General features: G+C 34.3%; 2 protein-coding genes across 2 annotated transcripts; both read left to right on the top strand.

Annotated features, from left to right (window-relative positions):
- The first annotated feature begins 17,338 nt into the window (after positions 1-17,338).
- On the top strand, positions 17,339-19,428 carry LOC120073794 (RNA ligase/cyclic nucleotide phosphodiesterase family protein). Its single transcript, XM_039026639.2, has 3 exons — positions 17,339-17,931; positions 18,039-18,093; positions 18,871-19,428. The coding sequence occupies exons 1-3, from the start codon at positions 17,614-17,616 to the stop codon at positions 19,074-19,076; spliced, it is 579 nt and encodes a 192-aa protein (XP_038882567.1). The 5' UTR covers positions 17,339-17,613; the 3' UTR covers positions 19,077-19,428.
- A 629-nt stretch (positions 19,429-20,057) lies between these two features.
- LOC120073793 (serine/threonine-protein kinase 12-like) lies at positions 20,058-25,330 on the top strand. Its single transcript, XM_039026638.2, has 12 exons — positions 20,058-20,701; positions 21,051-21,125; positions 21,206-21,301; positions 21,805-21,890; positions 21,971-22,091; positions 22,205-22,284; positions 22,802-22,864; positions 23,048-23,154; positions 23,385-23,470; positions 23,944-24,065; positions 24,546-24,657; positions 24,921-25,330. The coding sequence occupies exons 1-12, from the start codon at positions 20,381-20,383 to the stop codon at positions 25,026-25,028; spliced, it is 1,377 nt and encodes a 458-aa protein (XP_038882566.1). The 5' UTR covers positions 20,058-20,380; the 3' UTR covers positions 25,029-25,330.
- Positions 25,331-25,787: the final 457 nt, after the last annotated feature.

Genomic DNA, 25,787 nt, shown 5'->3' with positions numbered 1-25,787 from the left:
GTGATAAGGTCGATGGAGTGGTGGTCGAAAGAATGGGATTAGTGATAGTGTCGATAGGATTCCTCTCAATATGTTGTTTGTCCATACTATCATGGTCACGTGGCTCGTCCTCACCATAATGGTCACGTGACTTGTCCTCACTAACATGGTCACGTGATTCGTCTTCCCTATTTTTCTACACAATTACACCATATCATTAGTACATAACACACAAAACACACCTACTCATCCACAAATCAAGAAATATACATACCTGACATAATATTTGCAATATCTTAGTGATTTCCGGTAGTTGTACCTTCACCTCACTCAAATCAGACTTCACCTCCACCAAATCAGATTCACCTCCCTCAATGTAGTCTCCACTCATCGAGACTCACTCGTCTAAGATTTGCAAGTAGTCTCTACTCCGAATGCTCGTCCTGTTTGAGTTGACATTGGGCTCTGATACACGATGTTCTGACTCATGCATCTTGAATTCCTCTTTGTGACAAGACTCGTGCTCGAATTGGAAAGATATATGGTCCCCCTCACGTGGTTCATGTCTGCCAGATATATCTTCCTGGTTAATGTCTGTTGGTCCTTCTTTTGAGCTTTTTGACATTAACATCATTAAATCCTTCTCCTGAAGCACCAAATACACTGGGCGTTCATCAACTCTAGTGTCCCTAAATTTCCTCTCCGCATCAGACATCGTAAACGACCTGATCACCAACTACATGACAAACATATTGTAGACAATGTTAAATAACGTTAAATACTAAAAAATATGAGGTGGTGCTTGTTACTCACTGAAGGGGAGTTGAAGACATCTTTCTGCAATAGCTTGTTAGACAATGAATGAGAGCATGACCATCTTAGAAATCGAGGCACGACATTATCGTTAAGTCAAACTGTAGCTTTCCCAACAATAGTAGATATAATCTCATATGCCCAAACCTATAAGACCATTTTAGTTTGTAAGAAAGTAATGACAATTCATTACATATTTTATGATAAAGAAAATGTAAGAATTGATATCTGGAACGTGTGAGGAAATCTGGGTAGATTGTACTTCAATACGTAACTTTTATTTGTTTTCACCTTCTTCTTGTATGAGGTGACCTTGTCCTTTAACGCTTTCTTCAGACCATTGAAGGTTCGCTCCCATAAGATATGTTCCCAATTTAAGCTGTTGAAGTATTCTAGGTCCACCACATCATCTAGCAATGATTTATCAATGCTACTTTTTGTCTTATCTTTTCCTATCAATCCTAACTCATAATAATATATAAGACTAACTTTCACTGCGTCCAATTCATTTTCGAACTTTAGTGCCTTATAACATTCTTCAAACTTAGTGAGATGCAGTTTCATTGCCATTAAATTCTTGAAATACTTCAATCGTAGTAATTTTGTCACTTCAACACTACAAACCAATTTAATAGGTGACCGCCACAATCCCTCACCAATAGGAAATCCTCCTTAAAAAATTCAACAATCATCCCATCCAGGTCAAAGGTCATGGAATCAAGCCTACTACTTTCCACCTCCCTCAATAATATATGGTGGACTAGCAGGCTATTGAAGACTATGTCTATATCCACGAATTTTCCAAACACAGTCCTCATAAACATTTGAAGTTGCCTTTCTATAAGTTTCTCTTTGATTATCTTATTCGTGATCCCAATGTGAGATGAAAGGCTTGTAGCTTGTCCAGAAAAACTATCCTTTATAGCAATCTTCAGATTAGCCATTACAATTGCAGATAAAAGAAAAAAAGAATTAGAGAAAAAAAAAGGAAAAAATCACATTATCGAGCATTCTAGAAAAATCTCATTTCAAGATTTTGCTTCTTCCTCTCGTTCCTTTCATTTCTTCCTCTTATTCTTTTTCTGGTGCTTTCCTCTCGTTCTTTCTCTTATCATAGAAATTTGTACAGAAATCGAATCGCATGCAAGAAATGGAAAAAATAAACCACAAATTCTACCAGTGTTACCTTAACTTTTGAAGGTGTAGAAAGGAGCAAACGAGATAGTTCACCAGTGGAAGAAGACAGTCGAAAATTTCTTGGCATCGACGGTACATAAATCAAATCGCATGCAAGTTGTGGCGTTCGATTTCGATGGAACTGAGAGAGATAAAAATATTGTACTGAGGAGGAGGAAAGAAGTTTTAACAAGAGGAATGAGGAAGTCTGAAATTTAAATTTAAAACGTTCAATTTCAATTTGATGAAGAACGAGAGGAATGAGTCCGAAACGAGATGAACGAGCGAGAATATGCGATGTATGCGCGACTCAAGTGTTTTCGGGTCTAAACGAATATTTCACACATGATTGACGTTATCAGAAGGCCAAATTTCGAATATTTATGAAAGATGGGCCAAATTTCGAGTGGGCCTCAAAATCTGACCCATCTGTACGAAATTCCCTAGAATACTAGCTAACTTTAGTTAAACCATAGGGATTCAAACTAAATTCATGTATATGTGTATATTATTTAGGTGGGGTTTGACGTTGAGGTTATTTCAAAATAAATACTTTAATCTATTAAAAGTTCAAAATCAACACTATAAAGACTTTAATCTTTAAAAAAAAAATTAAATAGATTTCAAAATAAATTCTATAAATACTTTTTTAAGAAAAATAAAATTTATTAAAGGGAAATTATTTCAAAATAAATTCTATAAATACTTTTTTTTTAACTCTTTTGTTTTTGTTTTTGTTTTTGAAAATTAAGCCTATATCATCCACATTTCTTACTATGATTTGCATATTTCTTAAGTATAATTGTAACATCTCAAGTTCTAGTTAAATTCAATTTAATTTTCTTAAATTATTGGATTTTTATATCCTTTAATTTTGAATTTTTTTTAGGTCAAAAGTTAGATAATTGAGTTATTTTGATTGGTTCAATTTTAATTTTGGATTTTATTTTGGAGAAGATTTGAATTTTGGGATTTAGATTGGATGTTGGAATTTGATTTCAGTGATATTTGTTAGGATTTGGAAATTTGAAATGATTTAAGTTGTTGGGAGATAATTTCAATTTAAAATTTGGAAGATTAATGTTGAGTTGGGTTTAGAAAGAGTTATGAATTATATATGAGTGTATATGTTTCAAAATGGAATCCAAATAGATTTGGATATCAAGGAAAAGAGAGGGGATTCTTTTCATGTATATATTTGGGGGCTTTGGAATTAAATTAGGAATAGTTAAAGTAGTTTATTTATTATTTATTATTATTTTATATTGGAGTTTAGGGTTTGGAGAAGGAAATTAATGTATATATATAGGGTTAACACGGTAAGTGTGAAAGTAAAGAAAAGAAGAATTTTTTCCCTTCTCCTTCTTCAGATGTGCCCCTTTTTTTGTTTCTTTTCCTCTTCGAAAGCCAGGCACCCATCTTCCCTCATCGAAAACCACCCGACATCGTTTCCCTCTGAGCTTCATCCCTCGTCGTCGACCACCCAACTGCACTGGTCTCCATCCATGCCGGCTCCCAGCCGTTCGCCGCTCCAGATAGTCCGCGCGTCGGTCGTTCATCCCATCCGTTCGCTGCTTCGGTTCATTCACGCACAGACCAATAATCCCAACTGCTTCGTCATGTTAGACCCGACGTCCATGTCATCTAGTTGTCGCTAGTCTGTTCTCCATCAGCCCTTTTGCTCGCTGGATTGTTGGATTTGTTGAGTAAGATCTATTTTCTTCATGATTTAATGATTTTCCCTTGAGATCTTGGTTAATTTTGAGGGCCTATCAAGTTTTGGCATGGTATTTGTTGAGGTTGATGCCCTAAAGTCTCGTGTCTTGTAGTTTATAAACAAATTGTACGAACGCTTGTGTTGTATAATATATGATATTTACTTCACATCTTGTATTTTGCTCAGTTGCTTGTTTTATTTGCTTTACCACAAACCAATAAACATAAAATCCCTGGTTATCTGTATGTGGCTCAAGCATGTATGTGGTGACATATAAGTAGATCATGTCTTGAGTGATAACCAAAATGGTCTGTAGTATATGGATATAAGAGGGAAACCTTATCCTGGTAACGCTACGAATGCGGCCCGCTTTGTGGAATGGTCACAAGTGTTGTGAGTTGTCACAGATGATCTGATCCTGATCATTCGTGTTGGGGACATGCGAGCAGGTGCATCCTATACGAAGAGTTTGTATAAGACCTGACTACGAAGTGTTAACGTCTCGTTATATAACACCGTTCATGACAGAGACTTCACTTCACTAGGATGACCATAGATAACATGACCTCAATCCTGAGTGAGTTGAGAACTCCTGCCATTGAGAATGGTCCTTTGATTTGTATGTGTGCGAGTGATCAGGTCGCCGATTCAAACCTACCATTTTGGGGATTCGTCTGATTTGGGAGCTGGGAACTCAGCTACATAAGATGGAATTCACTCATTCCCCGAGGCAGGGGCAAGTAGATAGATAACTTCTTTAAGGGCTGATTCCAGGGCTTAAACGATGTAGCACCACACACTTTTTCTTGGCCCGAGAGGTGTTCACACATAGTTGGACTATGTTGTATTGTTCATTAGAGGAATCAGTGATACTTAAGGAGTGAGATGTAACTACAGGGGAAAAACAGTAATTTGGCCCAACTGTACTTACGAGCATCTGTGAAGGGTCATCGTACTCATGATTGGTTATATCCGATGGACACAGAAATATATCTATGGTAAGAAGAGTTCAACTGTTGGTCTTTAGTGGAATGCCTGACACTTAACGAATGATGGATCTCGTGACTAAAGAGTTTAGTCAGCTATTCACGGACCGTTAGAGCTTCGAGCCACAGGTCCATTAAGTCCCCTGGGTAGCTTGGATAAAGTTGGGAACCAGTGTTTGGGTTAATTTGAAATGTTCAAATTGACAAAAGGAAGTTTGATTATATATGATATAATTAGACTGGTTAATTATATATGATATAATTGGCTAAATGTATGAGATACCTTATTTTGGAGGAAATAAGATATAAATATGATTTATATCAAGTAAAGGAGAAAATACTATAGTAGATATGTGATATCAAACTATAAGTTAAAAATATAATATTATTATATTTATTAATATTTTATTGGTTAATTATATGATAATTAACCCAAAAATCACGTTTGGACGTGGGTTAGTGATGCGTTATTTTATGAGATGAAATAATGGAATGAAATGCGGTGATGGAAATGCGTTGAGCAACAAGTTTTCTCAGTAGAATCCAAGTATAAAGTCCACTAAGTTTCCTGGTAAGTTCAAGGTCGAACTCAGGTACTAGGGAAAACGGTATGCGGTGGTAATTTTTAAGAAGACGTTGCGGTAACAAAATAATTCAAATAGTTGTTTTGGGTTGTTGTTTGCGGTGAAAAATAAATGTATATGGCGAAGTTATGAAAAGAGTTGATAATACGGAAGATGCGATGAGTATGCGGTGAACGGGTTGAGAAGGGGTTCAGCTAACACTTCCTAGGATGCGTTCATGTTATGCGATCATGCAACACACATACAATAGCAAATCATCTCTCGACGCAGATGCTACGGATTCTAGTACTAGAATGCATGCGATATATGCAATCAGTCTATAGAACCTACACATAAGCCTCTATTCTTATTTATGCGATGATAAAATGACACACACACAAATAGGCGACCACATAATATCATAACCTATCTCTAAGGTGCATACGATGCAGGTTGGCAAACATAGCTTATCTCTAAGTCCCTATCTCTTGCTTATGCAGATCTAATCTTGTTGTCTCGAGTTTAGATTCTAACCTAGCTCTCTCAAGTCTTAGGTTCTTTCTTTAGACTCTCTCTCGAGTAGCTCTAAAGGGATGTTGGGCACAGCATAAAACAAGATAATCACATGCGATGAAGATCCTAGGTCATGTTAGCTTAGTTCTTCTCAACCCATTTGATAAATTTAGCTACTCATGCGTGCTTTTAAGAGAGTGAATAGATGTAGATAAAGAAGTTCCATTTTATATATAAAGTTGAAATACAAAATAATAATGCAAGATGAGAATAAAGAGCCTAGTAGCAATATCTTGCTTCCCAAGGCTTTTACACTGTCTTTTCTACTATGTTCAAAAGATAGTTTCGCTCTCACGAGAATCGTCCGCTCTCTGCTTTTCCACACCTCTGGGTTCTCTCTCGAGTTTCCCTAAGCGATCTTCCGGCGTCTCTTCCCTTCTCTCTTTCTGCCTTCTAAATAAAAAATAAAACTATGAACAAGGCTATTCTATCTAAGGAAAATTCTCTAACTGTCCGAACTCTTCTTTTGAAGGTTGCCTTCGGTATTTATAGAGCTTCGGGGTGAAAGGCGTCTTCTCTCTTATGATTACACTAATGGGATGGCTTTAATTTGCTATCTGATGCACTGAATATTTGTCACCGGAAAGCTGAGTGTACTTGCTATCATTAGCGGCTTGTCAACTTAATTCGGACTCGACCGTCATCAACTTTCTGTCCCATTGTGATTAATTATGCTTTTCACCCAAATGCACCCACCAAGTTGCGTTGGCTCTATGCAGCAATCCTTCTTGAGCAGATGTGTACGAGCACAAATCACTGCAAAGCCTTACAGTAATGCTGCGCTCGATCGTTGTTTTCTTGTGATCGTATTTTTCGCCTTGCATCAACGCATATTTTGCACAAAAATACACAAGTTAACTGTTTTCATGCGATGGATGCATGCGACCGCAATGTTATGAATTTAATGCTTTTTGGACGCAATCTTACATATTTTATTAACACGAACTTTCATTGTTTAATAACTTAGCACTATAGTAACGTGCATTTCTGCCCGTTATCAATTAGTGGGGCAACGTTGGTTATTGTAATCGATGAGTTAAAATGAAAATGGTTTTCATTTTGAATCATCGTCCAAAAGAAAGAGTGAGCGCGCATTGGTAGAATCCTAAGAGATCGCTTAAGCATTTCGAGAGCCTATATGATAGCTCCTCTCCGCCTAAATGATCACACACTATTTCCTACACGATCGCATAACTTCTCTAAACAATCGTATAGTGTGCCGATTTTGTTAAACAATCGTATACCTTTTTCTAAATGATCGTTCAGTAAAATCTACACGATCGTGTAGCTTCTTCTAAACGATAAGCATCGTGCTATGCGATAACGCCTTTTTCCCTCCCACTTGCTTATCGCCTACACGATCCATGTTTCCTTCTTTCTCTACCAAATTCACCAAAGACCACGCTTTGGGTTCTCACTCCGAGAATACTTAGGCTCTTTTCTGGTGGTGTCGTCCCGTTGCGGTCGTGAGTTTGCGATTATGCGTGCTGCTACGTTGACGATTGGGTGGAGGTTTCCGCTGCGGTGAGTTCTAAAGTTTTGAAGATTGTCTTCAACTGGTATGACACTCTCTCCCTTGTTAGCATGCCGATAATTACTTTTGTTTGCATAACTGTATGTTTTGAATGTATAATGTGTATATCGGTCACGGTGAGATCAAGTGATCCAAATGTGATCGTGGAACTCTTATTGTCATAATGTGTTATCTATGCTCATGGATTGACATTGGCCACGATGTTTCAGATGTTAGATTGGAATCTCAAGGTGTTTAAAGTTACGACCCAACAAAATTGAAGCGATTTGGTGCTTTCTTGGAGGTTGAAGTTGAGATTTTGAGGCGTTTTTAGCAGGCTATCTAGCACTTATAAGAGTGATTTTCATAGTATTTGGGTACGTTATTTGGAGATCGTTGGAATGATTTTTTATTTGTTTTGTAATTGGCCCCAAAAGTTGAAATTGAATGTTGTGTTTTGTTGGATCAATATGGCAATTAACCTAATTAAACTAATTAATACACTTTTTATAAATAATAAGAAAAATTCAATTTTTGCAACAAATAAGATGATAAAAATATGATAATTTAATTCTATCAAATTTTAGCAAATAAATAAGAACAAACTAAAACATACAATAACTTGCTTAAATTAATTGCAGAAAGAAAAAGGAAAGAGTTAGAAAAGAAGACACTGTAATTTTTATAGTGGTTCGGTCAAACTCGACCTATTCCACTCCCCAAGCGCCTATTGGGAATTTGAATAAAATCTTTTCGACTCTTTCCACGGATTAGAGCCCAATTGTTACACCACCGCTCCTTTTACGGGTTCAAGAGCAAACCCGATCATTTTCACAGTTTAGGATCAAACCGTTACAAATGTTGGAATTTTTGAAGAACACAATACAACTCTCACTAGAGTGGATTTACAAGTTTAAGCACTCAACAAGTTTATACTCACAATACAATAATACTCTCTTAAGAATAAGATTAAAAAAAAATTGGGAACTTAGCGAGAGCAACAATGGAACTTTTGAGTTTTGAAGGATTATGAAATGTAAAATTTGTTGGTTTAAAATTTGAAGATAGAGATGGAAAAAATTTTAGAAACCACAATTAATTTAGACCATTGGATTTTGGAAAAGAAAAATCAATAGTGGAGATTTTAAACTAAACTAGTCGTTAGATACAAACAAAATATAATATTAAATTTCTTTTCTTTTGATATTCATTTTCTTTTTAAAATTAATCCAAAAAAAAAAAAAAATACCATGTGTCAAAAACTAGCCGTCAGACACAAACATAAACTAATACTAAATTCATTTTCCTTTTAATTCATTTCATTTTTAAATTCATTCTCTTTAAAGTCAATTCAAAAATAAAAAATATACCATGTGTAAAAAACTAGCCGTTAGACACAAACATAAAATAATATTAAATTTATTTTCCTTCTAAATTTCTTTTAAATCTCAAGTTTTTTATTTTAAATCAATCCAAAAATCAAAAGTCCATCATATGTTAATCTCTTAATGATCCACTATTCAACCAATATGCTGCCACATGTCTACATGCAAATGGTCTGGTTATGCCACGTCATCCACCACAGTATTTTCTCTATAGACTTGTTTCGGTCATATCGTCTTCGTTTTAGCTCCGATTTGAGTGATTCAAGAGGTGTTGGAATCGTTGTTCCGAGCTCTACGCTATGGATATATTAAAACACTGAGATTTTTAGTAAAAAAAAATGAGTTTGTTATCATCAAAATATTGATTAATTAATTAATTAAAATTAATTAATTTGAGATTAAGGGTCAAAAAGCCAATAATCTCCCCTTTTTGATGATGACAAACCATTAAAAAAAATAGCTTGAAATACATGTAAACCATATGTAGCACATAATAAAATTCAACATATCACCATAAAGATCATTCTTGAAATTCACTCAAAAAAATAAATTCTCCCCCTAATTAATACAATCAAAATCATAACAAATTTATAGCATATTTTTCTTAAACTTCTCCCCCTTTAAAATAATAAAAAAGAAAAATTAAGAAAAATTTAGAACTACATAAATGTTTTCCTTAAAAACATGATTATAAATTTAGTACAACTCCCCCTAAGAATATTAACACATGCTTTCCATATCTCCCCCTATCAAAATGCCTTCTTAAAGATTTAACAAGTAAAATTATAAAAGCAAGAGGCATCACAACAAATAATACCGAGCTCAAGCCTATTTTTGCAAAAGTTTTCTTCATTCAAAGGTTTGGTAAAAATATCCACTAATTGATTATTAGAGCCTACAAATTCAAGAGTAATATTATCATTTTGCACATGCTCTCTAATAAAGTGATGTCTAATATCAATATGCTTAGTCCTAGAATGATGTATAGGATTTTTAGTCAAATTAATAGCACTAGTATTATCACAAAATATAGGCACATTATCAAACTTTAATCCAAAATCACAAAGAGTTTGTTTCATCCAAAGAATTTGAGCACAACAACTAGCAACTGTAATATATTCCACTTCGGTAGTGGATAAGGCAACCGAATTTTGCTTTTTACTAAACCAAGAAACTAAGAAACTACCAAGAAATTGACAAGTCCCACTAGTACTCTTACGGTCAAGTAAACTACCCGCAAAATCCGCATCGGAATATCCTACCAAATTAAATTCAACATTTCTAGGATACCATAAGCCTAAATCAATAGTATCAAGCAAATATTTAAAAATTCTTTTAATGGCATGTAAATGTGATTCCTTAGGACAAGATTGAATCTAGCACAAAGACATACACTAAATATAATATCGGGTCTACTAGCGGTTAAATAAAGTAAAAATCCAATCATACCTCTATAAGTTTTTATATCCATACACTTACCTTTTTCATCCTTGTCAAGCTTAGTGGATGTGCTCATAGGAGTTTTTGCAATTTTACCTTCATTGAATTTGAACCTTTTGAGCAAATCCCTTGTGCATTTTTCTTGACTTATGAAAATACCATCCTTGAGTTGTTTGATTTGGAGTCCAAGGAAGAAGCTAAGTTCTCCCATCATACTCATCTCAAATTCACTATGCATACAATTAGAAAATTCTTCATACAAAGATGGATTAATAGAACAAAAAATAATATTATCCACATATATTTGTACTAAAAGCATATCATTTTCTTTAGTCTTAATAAAAAGAGTAGTATCAATTTTACCCATTTTAAATCTATTCTCAAGCAAGAAATTACTAAGTCTATCATACCAAGCTCTTGGAGCTTGTTTTAAGCCATAAAAAGCCTTTTTCAACTTATAGACATGATTAAGAAAATCAAAACTTTCAAACCCCGGAGCTTGTTCTACATAAACTTCCTCCATGATATAACCATTTAAAAATGCACTTTTCACATCCATTTGATACAAAATGAAATTCTTATAAGAAGCAAAAGCAAGCAACACTCTAATAGTTTCTAATCTAGCAACGGGTGCAAAAGTTTCTTCATAATCTACTCCTTCCTCTTGACAATAACCTTGAGCTACAAGTTTAGCTTTATTTCTAATGATATTTCTATTTTCATCCATTTTATTTCTAAAGACCCATTTAGTTCCAATTATAGAAGCATGAGAAGGCCTAGGGACTAACTCCCAAACTTTATTCCTTTCAAATTGATTTAATTCTTCTTGCATAGCTAAAATCTAAAATTCATCATTTTCGACATCTTTAAAATTTTTTGGTTCAATTTGAGAAACAAAAGCAAGATTATTAAACATATTAAAAGAGGAACGAGTTTTTACACCTTGTTCGGGATCACCAAGAATTAATTCTTTGGGATGGGAAGGAGCATACCTCCACTCTTTAGGCATGGATGAAGAACCAATTTCGTTCTTTTCGATTAAGCTCACCTCTTGATTACTTGAAACAATTTCCTTGCCTTTGTCACTAACAAGTAAATCTCCAAAATTTCCTTCTAAAACATCACTATAAATAGGCTCATTAGAAATAACATTACAAGATTCATCAAATGCTACATGCATAGATTTCTCAATTACTAAAGTTCTTTTATTGAAAACTCTATAAGCTTTACTAGTAGAGGAATAGTCAAGGAAAATACCAACATCCGTCTTAGAATCAAAATTTCCAAGTTTTTCTTTGTTATTCAAAATAAAATATTTGCAACCAAAAACTTTGAAATACCCAATATTTGGAATTTTGTTATGCCAAAGTTCATAAGGAGTTTTATCCAAAGAAGATCTAATTAAAACTCTATTTAAAACATAACAAGCGGTGTTAACGGCTTCCGCCCAAAAGTATGTAGGTAAACCATACTCATGCAACATTGATCTAGCAAATTCTTGCAAAGTACGATTTTTCCTTTCAACTATACCATTTTGTTGAGGAGTTCTTGGAGCGGAGAAATTATGAGAAAAACCATTTTATTCACAAAAAGTTTCAAAAGCATTGCTATCAAATTCTCCTCCATGATCACTCCTAATTTTAGAAATCAAAAAACCTTTTTCATTTTGAACTCTTTTTGCAAAACTGGAAAAGCTTTTCGAAGCATCATTCTTATGTTTTAGCATCAAAACCCAAGTAAATCTTGAAAAATCATCAACTATCACAAAGGCATAATAGTTCCCTCCAAAACTAGCAATTCTAGAAGGGTCAAATAAGTCCATGTGTAATAGTTGAAGGGGTCTATTTGTAGAGATTACATTTTTAGATTTGAAAGAGGACTTAGTTTGCTTACCCATTTAACAAGCATCACAAACTTTGTCTTTTTCAAATTTAAATTTAGGAAGACCTCTAACCAAAGAATTCTTGGAAATATTTGAAATTAAGTGCATGCTAGCATGTCGTAGTCTTCTAGTCCATAACCAAGAATCATTATGCAAAGCCGATAAACATTTATCATTAATAAGACAATCATTCAAATCAATAGTATAAACATTTTCATCTCTATTTCCAACAAATATAACTTTTCTATCACTAGCATTTTCAATGATGCAATTCTTTTTATTAAATACAACTCTAAAGCCTTTATCATACAATTGACTAATATAAGTAAATTATGCTTCAAACCATCAACCAAAAGTACATTTTCAATTAAAATAGAAGATTCATTACCTATACTACCTTTACCAATTATTTTACCTTTCTTGTTGTCACCAAAGGTTACAAGACCTCCATCCTTTTTGGAGAGAGAGACAAACTTGGATGGGTCTCCCGTCATGTGCCTCGAGCAACCATTATCCAAGTACCACTTGTTTTTCTTAGAAGCTTTTAAACAAACCTACAAACAAAAATGTTCAAGTTTGATTCTTTGGTACCCACACTTGTTTGGGTCCTAGATGGTTAGCATTGACAAACTTGGGAATCCATTTCATTTTTGCATAGACATTTAAGACATTGGATTTAGACAAGTAATAAGAATAAATTGTATGTCCAAACTTGCCACATGAGAAACAAACAATATTATGCAAAGATTTATCTCTTACAACAAATTTATGCACTCTACTTTTCTTAGAGAAATTATTCCTTGGAGCATTATGAAACTTTTCCCTTTGAGAAAAATTTCTTCTTGGAGAAGTAGTATGAGCATATTTCAATTTAAAACACTTAGGTCTAATATGGCCTTCAACACCACAATAATGACATATAGGCACAAAGTTAGATTTAACATGCTTAGACACAACCTTAGGCATATTAAGCTTAGGCATATTATGAGATGCTTTAACAAAGATAGTTTTAGAACTTGAAGGAGTAGAACATTCATCAATATAGCCTAAACCTCTTTTATCACCAAAAGGCTTGCCTACTTCAATTATCTTGTCTAATCTTTGAGCACCTATTGTCAACTTTTTAATAGATTCTTTAGCCTTATCAAGTTCTTGCAAAGCACTAAATTCCTTTTCTTTAAGTAATTTAATCAAATTATCTTTTTCACAACTATCATGCTCAAGAAATTTAACTTTGTCAAGCAAGGCATTTTTCTCATCACAATCAAAAGCATGCTTGTCACAAGAGATATTCATTTTATCAATATGCATAGCATCATGCTCATTCTCTTTTAAGCAAGAAATTTCTTCAAGTAAAGACTTATTTTTACTAGATAAAACATTGTATTTCTTTTTAAGCACAACATACTTAGAACTAAGTTTTTCTAAATCATTTTGCATATTTTCAAAAACTTCGAACAATTCATTATAAGAAAGAGGTTCTAGAGTTACCTCATCATTTTGTTCATCCTCTTTGTCACTATGAGCCATGAAGCAAAAATTGGCCACTTCTTCATTACCACTCACACTTTCGCTTTCATCGCTATCATCCCAAGTAGCTTTCATTGCTTTCTTCTTGGATTTTTTGGATGATTTGAGAAAAGGACAATCGGTTCTAATATAACCCGGCTTCTTGCATTCATAGCATATTATCTCATCCTTTTTGCTCTTTTCACCTTTTGACTCTTTTTGGTTGGAGAGATGCTTCTTGAATTGCTTCTTTCTCTTGATGAAATTCTTATACTTACGTGAAAGATAGGCAACATCATCTTCATCAAGGTCATCTTCATCTTGGGAGTCAACTTCTAAAGAGATGGTCTTTAAAGCTATACTCTTTTCTTTCTTTTTCTTCTCATCCTCCATGTTTTTCTTGATCTTTATCTCATGCGTCAACAACGAGCCCATGAGTTCATCAATGGAGAGAGATTTGAGATCCTTTGCCTCTTGAATGACGGTGACTTTAGGCTCCCATTTTTTAGGCAAAGACCACAATAGCTTCTTTATCTTCTTAAGATTTGAGTACTTTTTCTCAAGTCCTTCTAAAGCATTGACAATATTAGTAAATCTAATAAACATATAGGAAATAGCTTCATTTTCATCAATTTTAAACATTTCATATTGATGAACTAACATGTCAATCTTTGTTTCTTTTACTTGACTAGTTCCTTCATGAGTAATTTCTAATTTATCCCATATCTCTTTAGCGATTTTGCAAATAGACACTATATTATACTCAACTTCATTCAAAGCACAAAATAAGCAATTAATAGCTTTGGCATTTAAAGAGCATGCTTTCTTTTCATTTATTGACCATTCTTCCTTAGGTTTTATAGTGCTAATGCCATCAACATCTTTTGTTGGAATTTTAAAACATTCTTTAACAATATCCTATTAAATCATAATCAATAGAAAGTAAGAAAGATCTCATTCTATTTTTCCAATAACTATAATTAGTACCATTAAAGAAAGGAGGCTTTGTAATAGATTGACTATCGGTAAAAGGGATAAAACCTAAAGTTGCCATAGGTAAAAAACAATTAAGTTTATCAAGAAATAAATATTTCAAGAAGAGCAACCCGCTCTGATACCAATTGTTGGATCAATATGGCAACCCTAGAGGGAGGGTGAATAGGGTTTAATTAAACTTTTTTTTTTCTAAATTAACCCAATTAAATTAATTAATACACTTTTTATAAATAATAAGAAAAATTCAATTTTTGCAACAAATAAGATGACAAAAGTGTGATAATTTAATTCTATCAAATTTTAGCAAATAAATAAGAAAAAACTAAAACATACAATAAATTGCTTAAATTAATTGCAAAAATAAAAAGGAAAAAGTTAGAGAAGAAGACACCGTAATTTTTATAGTGGTTCGGTCAAACTCGACCTACTCCACTCCCCAAGTGTCTATTGGGAATTTGAATAAAATCTTTCCGACTCTTTCCACGGATTAGAGCCCAACTGTTACACCACCGCTCCTTTTACGGGTTCAAGAGCAAATCCGATCCTTTCCACAGTTTAGGATCAAACCGTTACAAATGTTGGAATTTTTGAAGAACACAATACAACTCTCACTAGAGTGGATTTACAAGTTTAAGCACTCAACAAGTTTATCCTCACAATACAATAACACTCTCTCAAGAATAAGATGAAAAAAAATTGGGAACTTAGAGAGAGCAACAATGGAACTTTTGAGTTTTGGAGGATTATGAAACGTAAAATTTGTTGGTTTAAAATTTGGAGAGGAAGATGGTTTATATAAAGATGAAAAAAATGTTTAAAAACCACAATTATTTTGGACCATTGAATTTTGGAAAAGAAAAATCAATGGTGGAGATTTTAAACCAAACTAATCGTTAGATACAAACAAAATATAATATTAAATTCATTTTCTTTTGAAATTCATTTTCTTTTTAAAATTAATCCAGATTGTTGGATTTGTTGAATAAGATCTCTTTTCTTCAACATTTGATGATTTTCCCTTGAGATCTTGTTAGTTTTGAGGGCCTATCAAGTTTTGGCATGGGATTGATGTTGCCTGCAATATTTCAAATGTTAGATTGGAAGCCCAAGGTCTTTAAGGTCAAGCCCAACAAAATTGAAGCGTTTTGGTGCGTTCTTGGAGGTTAAAGTTGAGATTTTGAGGCGTTTTTAGCAAACTATCCAACACTTGTAAGGATGATTTTGGTAAGAATTAGGTAAGTTATTTGGAGATCGTTGGAATGAGTTTTTGTTTGTTTTGGAATTGGCCGCAAAAGTTGAAATTGGATGTTTTGTTTTGCATTAGAGACTTTGATCCAAGATTCCTAAGCCAAGAAGGGGATTATTTTATCTATTATTTGAGTTTAAGCCTTGAGGTAAGTGATACTATTATCGGTGCCTTCGTTTCAGGCACCAAATTTAGATTGATCAAGTTATTTAATGGATTATAGAAGCATGGTTTGGAATTCGTGATACTCTTTAGGTTGCATGAATTTTATGAAAAGTTTGAGCATGTTTGAATCTATTTGATATGTAAATTGTGTTGTAGGTTTACTCATGAAATTTATGTATTTGATGTATGATTTGATCAGCAGGTGCGATTTACCGTCTCGCTTCGACACATGTTTTATCTCAGGGGATCGACGGGTCTAGTTTCATGTTTTGACGATGCATCATCAGGCTACTAGACATGCGTGAATTGACAAGTTCACATTCATGTTTGTTTCCCATGTTTGACGGTGTGCCATCAGATTACTAGATATGCGAGTTAAGGCGAGATAGGTTATCACCTTAGTTTGCCATACCGAAATAGTTACAGTTTGCTTGACCCACTAGTTCAAGCATTCACTACATGTGAATGCATAGCCTGATCCCGGTAATGGGATCACTTACTTAGTATTTTATACTCATCTTTTATGTTTACATATTTTGAAGGTAAGGACAAGGATACTCGGGCGATTGACAAGAGAAATCTGTGATAGTGCTAATGGGACTAGGAAAGCTTCCGCATTTGAGTTCATGCATTTCTTTCTTCTTCTTTTTTTTTTTTAATTTATGTTTTACGGTTTTCTTGAACTTGAGTTTGACAGAATTTAGGAGTTAAATTTTTTTTTTCCAGTTAGTTTTTTTATTGGTAAAATCACGTTTTAGGGGTACAAATTAAACAATTGAAGTCTTGAGTTGAAATTTTGTTGAACTCTTATTTAATAAAAATGTCCATTTTTTTTTATTTCAATATAAGTATTTATGCATGCATGTAGTAACGATTCTATGAGGTGTCTTAGGAAGTAGATTCTTTACCGTAATGGTTGAATTCTTAGTTAAATTTTAAAAATAAAAACAACTTTTTGAAAGCTATTTTTTTTTATTATTAAAACTATTGGAGAAAAGTAGATAATAAAGGAAGAAATTTGGATGTACAAGTAATGTCCATAATCTTAATTTTTCAAAAATAAAATGGTTACTAAACATGACCTTAATCTTCAATTATTCTTTAAATGTTGAATTTAAAATGTATTTTGAAATTTCAAAAATTAAATAGACACCAAATTTAAATGTTTTTTTAGTACAACGATATAGGAATCCAACTACATATGTTTTGGTCACTGAATACAGTTAGCTATGCTAAGTTTTGACGCACACAATGTAATATTTGAATGGTTAAAAGTGTAATTTACTGTAATATAATATATTTTTTAACCAAAAAAGGGGGGGAAAAAAGAAAAAGAAAAAAAAAAAAAGAGTGAATAGTCAGAATCAAATATGCGCATAATAAACTTTGATTCTCACATCCGTATGCATTGGCGGTGGGTTAGGATCTAGTTCTCCCTATACTGAGCCCACATGGCCGTACATTCTACGATCAACTCGATATTTATCCTCTCGAAACGACATGTCGACAAATTACCTTCCTTCCTTTCTCAATTTCACTGAAACAACTGTAACTGCATCCCTCCGCTCAATACAATCGTCATCAAAACCAATTCCTCTCGTTCCTACATTCAACCGAATCGGAACGATAATTCTCCGTCTTATTTCAATCGTCTTCTCGTCTCCGCACCGATGGCGAACCCAGAATCCGCCTCTATCCAACCCTCTGAAGCGGAAAACAACGTGTATTCGGTGTGGGCTCTTCCTCCGGAAGATGTGACGGCCAGAATCAAGAACCTCATGAACAGCCTCAGATCCGAGTTCGGCGGGCCCCAATTCGAGCCACATATCACCGTTGTTGGGGCAATCCGTCTCACCCCTGACGATGCCCTCAACAAATTCCGCTCCGCTTGCCAGGGGCTTAAGGCTTATCAAGCCACCGTCGATCATGTATCTACCGGAACCTTCTTCTACCAGTGTGTTTTTCTCCTTATTCATTCTACCACTGAGGTGCTGCTTTCCCCTTCTGATCCTTTTGCTCTTCCTTTGATCTCTTAGGTTTTTCTTCTTTTTGTCTGTTGGATGCTTCTCTGACTCACGCTCTTTTTTCTTTTCAGGTGGTGGAGACTAGTTCACATTGTTGTGGACATTTTGGTTACAAAAACTCTACCCGTAAGTTCTTATTCTCTTGCCTATTTTTTATTTTCCTATACACATGTTATATTCACATTCAATGCAGTATGACAAGGATATAAATTTTGACTTGAAGTTGTTATGTAATTATAGACTAAGATTACAGGATAATTACATAATGATATGTGCTTCGACCAGTCTGAGAGTTTCTCTGGGTCAGCTTATGTAATTATAGACTAAGATTTTTATTAAAAAAAATGTAATTATAGACTAAGGTTACAGGATAAACATTCGGATTTTACATTTGGGTGTTAGAAAAGTCTTAGGATTTGGTAAATTAATGGGTCAAAGTCAGGCTTTAGGAAAGGAGAAACGGTAAATTTGTTGGTATTATCCATCTTGATGGTGATAGTGATACTGATGGCAATCATCTGCAAAATGATGCACATGAGCAGGCTAAGAAATTGAGCTAAATTTCTTCTATACAATCAAATGATAATACAAATGGATTAGTTATATGAAGGTGAATGCAAGCGTGTTGTCTATTCAAGTATTCAGTCGTTCAAGTATAGCATACTTTACCCTTCTTTGTTTTGTATAACTTCTTTTCCTAGAAATTAATACACAATCCTTTGTATGAAATTGACTGCTGTATTGCGACTCACATTGGAGATGTTTGAGTTTAAAAATAGTTCAAGTTCTCTGGAATGTTCTGCTGGAGTAGAATAGAACAAAGAAGTTTGCTTGTTTAAGTACAAGATAATGGGGATGCTTCTCGAATCTCAACTAATAACATGAATGTCATTTCTGTATCAGCTTACATGCCGCATATGAGCCTACTGTATGCCAACATATCAGATGAAAAGAAGAAGCAGGCAAAAGTAATAGCAGACAAGCTCGATGAAGCCGTGAACGGCCTGAAGTTCCCAATCACTCGACTTGCACTGTACAAAACAGACACCGAGGATGAAACTCTAAAGTCCTGGGAGAAAATTGCAGAACACGAACTTCCTTCAAGTTAGCTTCTGTTTTTATCCATGCCCCTTGAAGACTATGTTCTGTTATACACAGTTTACCTCATTTTTTTCAACAATGTCTGTACTCCTCTAGACTTCTTAACTGGGAAAAAAATAAATGTCAGTCAATGGGAAGCTTACCAAGCTTCGTGATTAGTTGATCCTCTTTTGTTATTTAGAAAAAAAAAAAAATTGTGTTTATTATATGAAACCAGAGAATTTCATGTATGGCATGGAATTTAGGGAGGAAAAGCCAAGCTACAACTACTTTACTTAACCCAAGAAAGATTACAGACATTACTGCAAGCTCTTCCATTTGGTGAAAAGATTGCAAATGTTGATATACGCTTTTACATCATCAGAAGCCTACAAAAATAGTCATGGAAGTAATCTTTACCTTTTTCAGTATCATTGTTAAATGAAGTTTTATCAAATTTATATTCCCTTCCACCAATTATCACTCTAATTTCTCTATTTCCTATTTTATTCTTGTAGAGAAGAGAATTGAATATCTTTTTTTTCCCTCTTTTTTTTGTTACATTTTGACCAAAACGTTATAGATTTAATATTTGGACTTGTTACATATGTTCTTTTTTACCATTACAAGCAATTTGGTTTTATGACAAACATTACATATCTAAAAATTAGATCTAAAACATAATTTTTTCCCATATAAGTAAGATTAATACTCAAGGGATTTCTCTGTTTGCCATCTCTTCGAGTTAAATTTTTCTTGATTCTAACTTTCTTGTGAGCAACTAACATGAGATGATTAACATCAAGGTCGTGCTATAATTGCTTGAAATTAAGCATCTTTCAAGTTTAGCACTCGCTGACAATTTTCTGTTTGACCTGTGGAATTCGATTTTTATATATATATATATAAATTATACAAGTGGACTTTATTGTATGGCTAAAATCGAGTAGATGAATTGGAAACATCAGCTTCGATGGCGTTTTGTAAGTCAATTGCCGAAATTTTACACCAATCGACATTTTCAAAGAACGAGTAGACATTCTTTTCTATACTCATCGTCGTCGTCATCATCATCATCCCAGGCCCACCTTCTCAATCCACTGTTCCTAAAAATCTTCTTCCCTTTTCTCATTAATTGTTTTCCTCCTTCTTTCCTTCTCTAAAAGAAATATATTACAGTGAAGCTTCTGTCTTCCAGATCCAACAAACCAACTGGGGTTTTAATACTTTTGAATATAGCAGGGTTTAATCTCCTTCTTCCCTTTCAAAACCAATCTACATTCCTCCGATATCGAGAGATACTTGTTATTTCATTCTTCTGATTTTTGAGGCAATGAAGAGTCCAGTGAGGTTTAAGTTGGGGAAACAGTCGTCCCTGGCGCCGGATGGGCATCTCGAAGATTTGGATGAGCTGGTCAAGCAGGACCAAACTGAGGAGGGGATAGATTCGAGAGTGAGGTTGATGTATTTGGCCAATGAAGGTGATTTGGAAGGGATTAATGAACTCTTGGATTCGGGGGTCGATGTCAACTTCCATGATATCGACAACCGGACGGCTTTGCACATTGCTGCTTGCCAGGGATTCGCCGACGTTGTCGCTTTGTTGCTCGAACGTGGCGCTGAAGTTGACTCCAAAGATCGCTGGGGGAGCACGGTAATGAATGATCACATTGCTCTCTCCTCATTTTCCATTACTCAAAAGATTTCCTCTTCTCTAAATTTAGCTATATATGTCAAAAAAAAAAAAAAAAAAAAAAAAAAAACCCGAAAAGTGAGTAGTTTCAATCTAGCCCATTTCCCATTACGATCCCAAGTTTGGCCCATAATGGACTCTATAATCCGTTGCTGGAAAGTTGGGGAATAAGCGAAGATGATATGAGATTATCTCTGTTACATGATTTTGTTGTATTCTTCCTTTTCTGATACAATGTAACGTGAAAATTTGAAAATGTTTGTGCAACACGTGTATAATGTTATAATTGTCTGGTGTTTCCCCTTAATAGCCTCTTAGGGATGCTGTACATTACAAAAACCACGATGTGATCAAACTTCTGGAGAAGCATGGTGCAAAGCCTCCGGTATGATCATCGCAATTTCTTAACTCTGCATGAACATTTTGGTGAATTCTAATTCATGGGAAAGGTATTGTTTAATACAGGTGGCCCCCATGCTCGTCAAGAATGCCCGTGAAGTTCCAGATTATGAAATTGATCCTAAGGAACTTGATTTTACTAACAGTGTGAACATTACCAAGGTAAAATTACATCTTTTTGTCTAAATGAAAAGGAAAGAAAATAAAATAATGATGAAAATTTGTTTCTTTTCTCTCTTATTTATAGACTTTATATTTTGTCTTTCCACTTGTCAAATTAGCTGCTCCAGTTGTTATCTGGATTTCTACTAATCTATTACAATGCTAATAGCTGCTCCAAATTCTCAATTCATATATATCATCAAATTGAGAAGTGATTCTCAGAGATGGGTTATTGTGTGTTAATGAAATATGACTTTCCATACCTCGTTCAAATTTGTATGAAGTCTATGTTTGTTTGTTCTGAAACAACAGCATTTCAAGTCATGGTGAAGTGTGATTTTACATGTTTGATTTGCATTATTCATTTTTTGTCATTGGTTCGTTAGAGTAGCTTGAAACTTTGAGTTATCTTTGACTGTTGCAATAATTGGTTTCCATTATTTCCATCTTCTGCATCAAATTTTTAGTCGTCTAAGGATATTACATGTTGGAAACACTTCTAGGGAACATTCCGCAAAGCATCTTGGCGTGGAACTGAGGTTGCTGTGAAAGAGCTTGGAGAAGATCTATTCACTGATGAGGATAAAGTGTGGGTCCTTCGATCTACTAATTAGTCTCTACATCTTTTAATAGTGTTTATGCCCCTTAAAGCCTCTTGTTTTTATTCAGGAGGGCTTTCAGAGATGAGCTTGCATTGCTTCAGAAAATACGACACCCCAATGTTGTCCAGTTTCTAGGTGCTGTTACTCAAAGTTGGCCAATGATGATCGTTACAGAGTATTTACCAAAGGTTTTTCCAGTCACTTAATGTGCCAAAGTAGAGAGACATACTTCAATTTAAAGCTTGGTTATATTTCAATTGGAACCTTGATTGAATTTGTATTTGTGCTGTTTCTGATTCAGGGAGATCTAGGAGCATTATTGAGTAGAAAAAAAGCAATAAAAACAATGACTGTTGTGAGACTTGCCCTTGATATTGCAAGGTTTATTTCTCAATTTAACGAGTTGATACATACATTGTTCTTTTAAACCTTAATTTGAGGTGCTAAGACATAATTATTATTATCTAGAATGCAGTTACTGTTATTAGGGGATGTAATAAGGTAGTAGGACGCCATGTGGCAATATGGTGGGTTTTGGTCTTAATTAGGCTTCATATCCTTTTGAAGGAAATCGTAAGTACTTGAAGTGATATGAAGCTGCCTCAGAAATTAAACAATCAGACACTTGATCTTAATAGAATTGGGTGAGCTATTTAGGAAATTTTCTACTCAATAAATCATGAGAAACCAAGCTGTAAATTATGTTAAAGAAAAGAAAGATGTAATAGATAATCTATGAAATTCTCATTAATAGTGATTGGTGAATGGATTCAATATTAATATATTCCACAACTCCCATGTTTAACTTTCTTGCTATTTATTTGAGAACCTGTGTACCCTGCTTAGTCTTCTTTGCTTTAATTTCACTTTTCCACTTGTCTTGGGGAAAAAAAATCAGGGGGATGAATTATTTGCATGAGAACAAGCCAGCACCAATTATACATCATGATCTTGAGCCTTCGTAAGCTTTTCTGTACCATAGCTCATTATTCTTAGCTTTTTTTTTTTTTTTTTTTTTTTTTTTGCTTCTAATTCTCTCAACTGCTGATTACACAGCATTCTTTGTTGAACTTAAGAATATGAATTTTCATCAAATTTCTGAAACCGATGACAGTTTTTAATATTGCTTTGATCAAGATTTCAGAAATATTCTGAGGGATGATTCTGACCACCTGAAAGTAGCAGACTTTGGAGTTAGCAAGTTATTGACAGTTAAAGAAGATAATCCTTCTACTTGTTCAGAGACTTCACGTGAGTCTCTTCTGTCTTGAATTCTGATCTTCAAAAAATTTAATGGTTCATACCTAAGAAAACAACCATTTTAGTACTCTTTCGAAATACAATATATGGTTCATTGATACAATAATTCTTCCTATGCTGCACTGCTGCATCAACTCTTAATTGTCGCTGAGTGAAATGACACTTCATATCTAGTCATCAACTGCTTCAAAACTCAGGGTTTTCCCCTCCTCCATTTATAGGAAGATACAAAGCTCCAGAGGTTTTCAAAAATGAAGAATATGACACAAAGGTGGACGTGTTTTCATTTGCTTTGATTTTACAAGAGGTACACGTTCCTGTCTTTAATTCGTTTTATTTTATGTAGAATCAAGCAAATAACTTTCTAAGATTCTTTATATAGTGATTGCTCCTGTTTGTTAGCCCATTTTCATTTAATTAGAGGATAGTGGCTCTTTGTTGAGGCAGCATTGAATGATTTACAAAGCCGTTGAAATGAGTAAAGGCTTGTTTATAAACCGCATAGTATTCCACACTGACCTCATGAAGGTTGGTTCTGTGGCGCCATTGTGTTCTTATGCAATGACCAATTGGCGCTTCTTTCAAAAACATTTTTTTAATCATTTTATGAAACATAATGACCATGAAAGATTTAAAGGGAAAAATCTATCGATTATTCCCATGTTGGTTTGTTTTGAGGCTCCTTCAGCATGACCAATGCAGTTGATTTCTGAGATTTTATTTCTACAGTTCATGCTATATTTCATTATTGACACAGTTCTCTGGTTCTGAGAGATCCAGATGATTGAAGGTTGTCCTCCATTTCCTGACAAGGCAGATAGTGAAGTTCCTAAATTGTATGCAGCTGGAGAACGTCCCCCTGTTAGAGCACCACTTAAACGTTATGCAAATGGACTAAAAGAGTGAGTTCTATTGACCTAAGCTAATTCGTTTTAATTTATTATGAGCAATGGTGAATTTCTAGTTTGTTTCTTAATTTTGTTTTAAAATTTAAAATTTAGGGTTGAAAGCTCTTGGGTTTTAGTGTATCATTTCTGTAAATGTGTTCTTTCTTATCAGTTATGTTTTTTAGTCTCTCCTTTCTCTTCATTATTTAAAGTCTCATTTGTTAAAAAAAGAAGATAACTATTTTGTACTCTTAGAAGTTACTTCGGTCTGTATTATTCAGGATTTTAACTTCAATTTTGTTGGGTCTAAAGTTTAAAGTTATCTTTTAGAAAGTGGTAATATACACATCTTGAGCTCATGTAGCTGGTTCTCTTAGCTATCTTGCACTCAATTATACCACGATTCTCCTCACTTGCAAGTTGCCATCAGAGCCAACTCAATTATCCAGCAATTCGTATATTCATTTCGTCTTAGTGAAAATAATTTGCTCGCAGGCTAATTGAAGAATGTTGGAATGAGAGGCCAAATAAGAGACCAACTTTTAGGCAGATAATAACCCAGCTGGAATTCATTTACAACAGATTCGGTCATAAGAGGCGCTGGAAGGTAGCCCATGGCCTCTGCTTTTTGTTGTTTCCCTATCCCTATAATTGTTTTAGTGCATAATCTTTTTAAAGATGATGCAGACATCCATAAGGAAGATAAGCCATATACTTGTTCACGTGGCTCTATATTATTGTTGATTTTCTGATTAAAGTTTTATTAGATATCCTATCCTACTTGCACTGAGAGTTGTTTCTTCTATTTTTTTTATTCGATTGATTTTGAATTTGGAAGGAAATTTACTTTTGGCTTCAACATACATACAGGTCAGGCCATTGAAATGCTTCCAGAATATTGAGGCAATGTTGAAGAGAGATCGTTCTCGTCGAAGCAGTTTCAATCTATCATCACATTCTTCTGCCAGTAGTATATGATTCGTCAGATTTTGGTCTAATACTGTGTTTACCATCTCAGTGTGTGATAAAACTTGTTTCACAGAATTAACTTTCCGACAGCTCTAATTCTACAAATGTCATGCCGTTGATTTTAGAATTTCGTGAGTTTCTGGGATGAGAAACACCTGGATCATTGTTTATTAAATACCACCTTTGAATCTGCGACAAATTCAGGATTTGTTTATTAAATACCACCTTTGATTCTGCGACAAATTCAGGATTGTTAGACCCGAATCTTCAATACTACTTTGAAATGCAAGGTCGTGCTCGGTTGAATGAAATACCTTAACTATCTTCTTTCAACATTTGATTTTGTCGTAGTGGAGACCAATTACCCTTTTCTGTTGGACTTTTTTCGTATGCCCTTGTACGTTCTTTCATTTTTATCAATGAAAGCTCAATTTCTTATTTAGAAAAAAGAATAACTATCTTTCGACATTTGTTGATAAAAAGAAGATTGCTTCCATCATTCTAAAATCTATTATTTTCAGGAAACGTGTGGATGTGAAGGAGAATGACAAAGATAGGAATTCCATTTTGTTGACTGTTTGTGGTTGATTTTCCCCCTTGATGTTTTCATCCAGGAGATACCAGCACCAAGTGTAGCAGCTAGTAGCTACCAACTTTTGCCAATGTGAACTATCAAATTGGAAAAGTTTGACGAACAGGCATGCTTTTTATATGTGGCAGGAAAGTAGTAGCAAATTGTAAGTTTCAGTTTCAATTTTGATCCGGTTG

This window comes from Benincasa hispida, chromosome 3, assembly GCF_027475165.1.
Source record: "Benincasa hispida cultivar pf3 chromosome 3, pf3_genome.v1.1, whole genome shotgun sequence".
Lineage (NCBI taxonomy): Eukaryota > Viridiplantae > Streptophyta > Magnoliopsida > Cucurbitales > Cucurbitaceae > Benincasa > Benincasa hispida.
Note: the sequence above shows the minus strand (reverse complement) of the source record. Positions and strands in the feature narration are given on the sequence as shown.

What these genes read in the sequence shown, in the direction of transcription:
- LOC120073794 (XM_039026639.2), top strand. Translation starts at nt 17,614, where the DNA reads ATGGCGAACCCAGAATCCGCCTCTATCCAACCCTCTGAAGCGGAAAAC. An exon ending in TTATTCATTCTACCACTGAG is followed by an intron (nt 17,932 to 18,038) that starts GTGCTGCTTTCC and finishes TTTTCTTTTCAG; the next exon opens with GTGGTGGAGACTAGTTCACA. An exon ending in TGGTTACAAAAACTCTACCC is followed by an intron (nt 18,094 to 18,870) that starts GTAAGTTCTTAT and finishes TTTCTGTATCAG; the next exon opens with CTTACATGCCGCATATGAGC.
- LOC120073793 (XM_039026638.2), top strand. Translation starts at nt 20,381, where the DNA reads ATGAAGAGTCCAGTGAGGTTTAAGTTGGGGAAACAGTCGTCCCTGGCG. An exon ending in TTACAGAGTATTTACCAAAG is followed by an intron (nt 22,092 to 22,204) that starts GTTTTTCCAGTC and finishes TTTCTGATTCAG; the next exon opens with GGAGATCTAGGAGCATTATT. An exon ending in GTCATAAGAGGCGCTGGAAG is followed by an intron (nt 24,658 to 24,920) that starts GTAGCCCATGGC and finishes ACATACATACAG; the next exon opens with GTCAGGCCATTGAAATGCTT.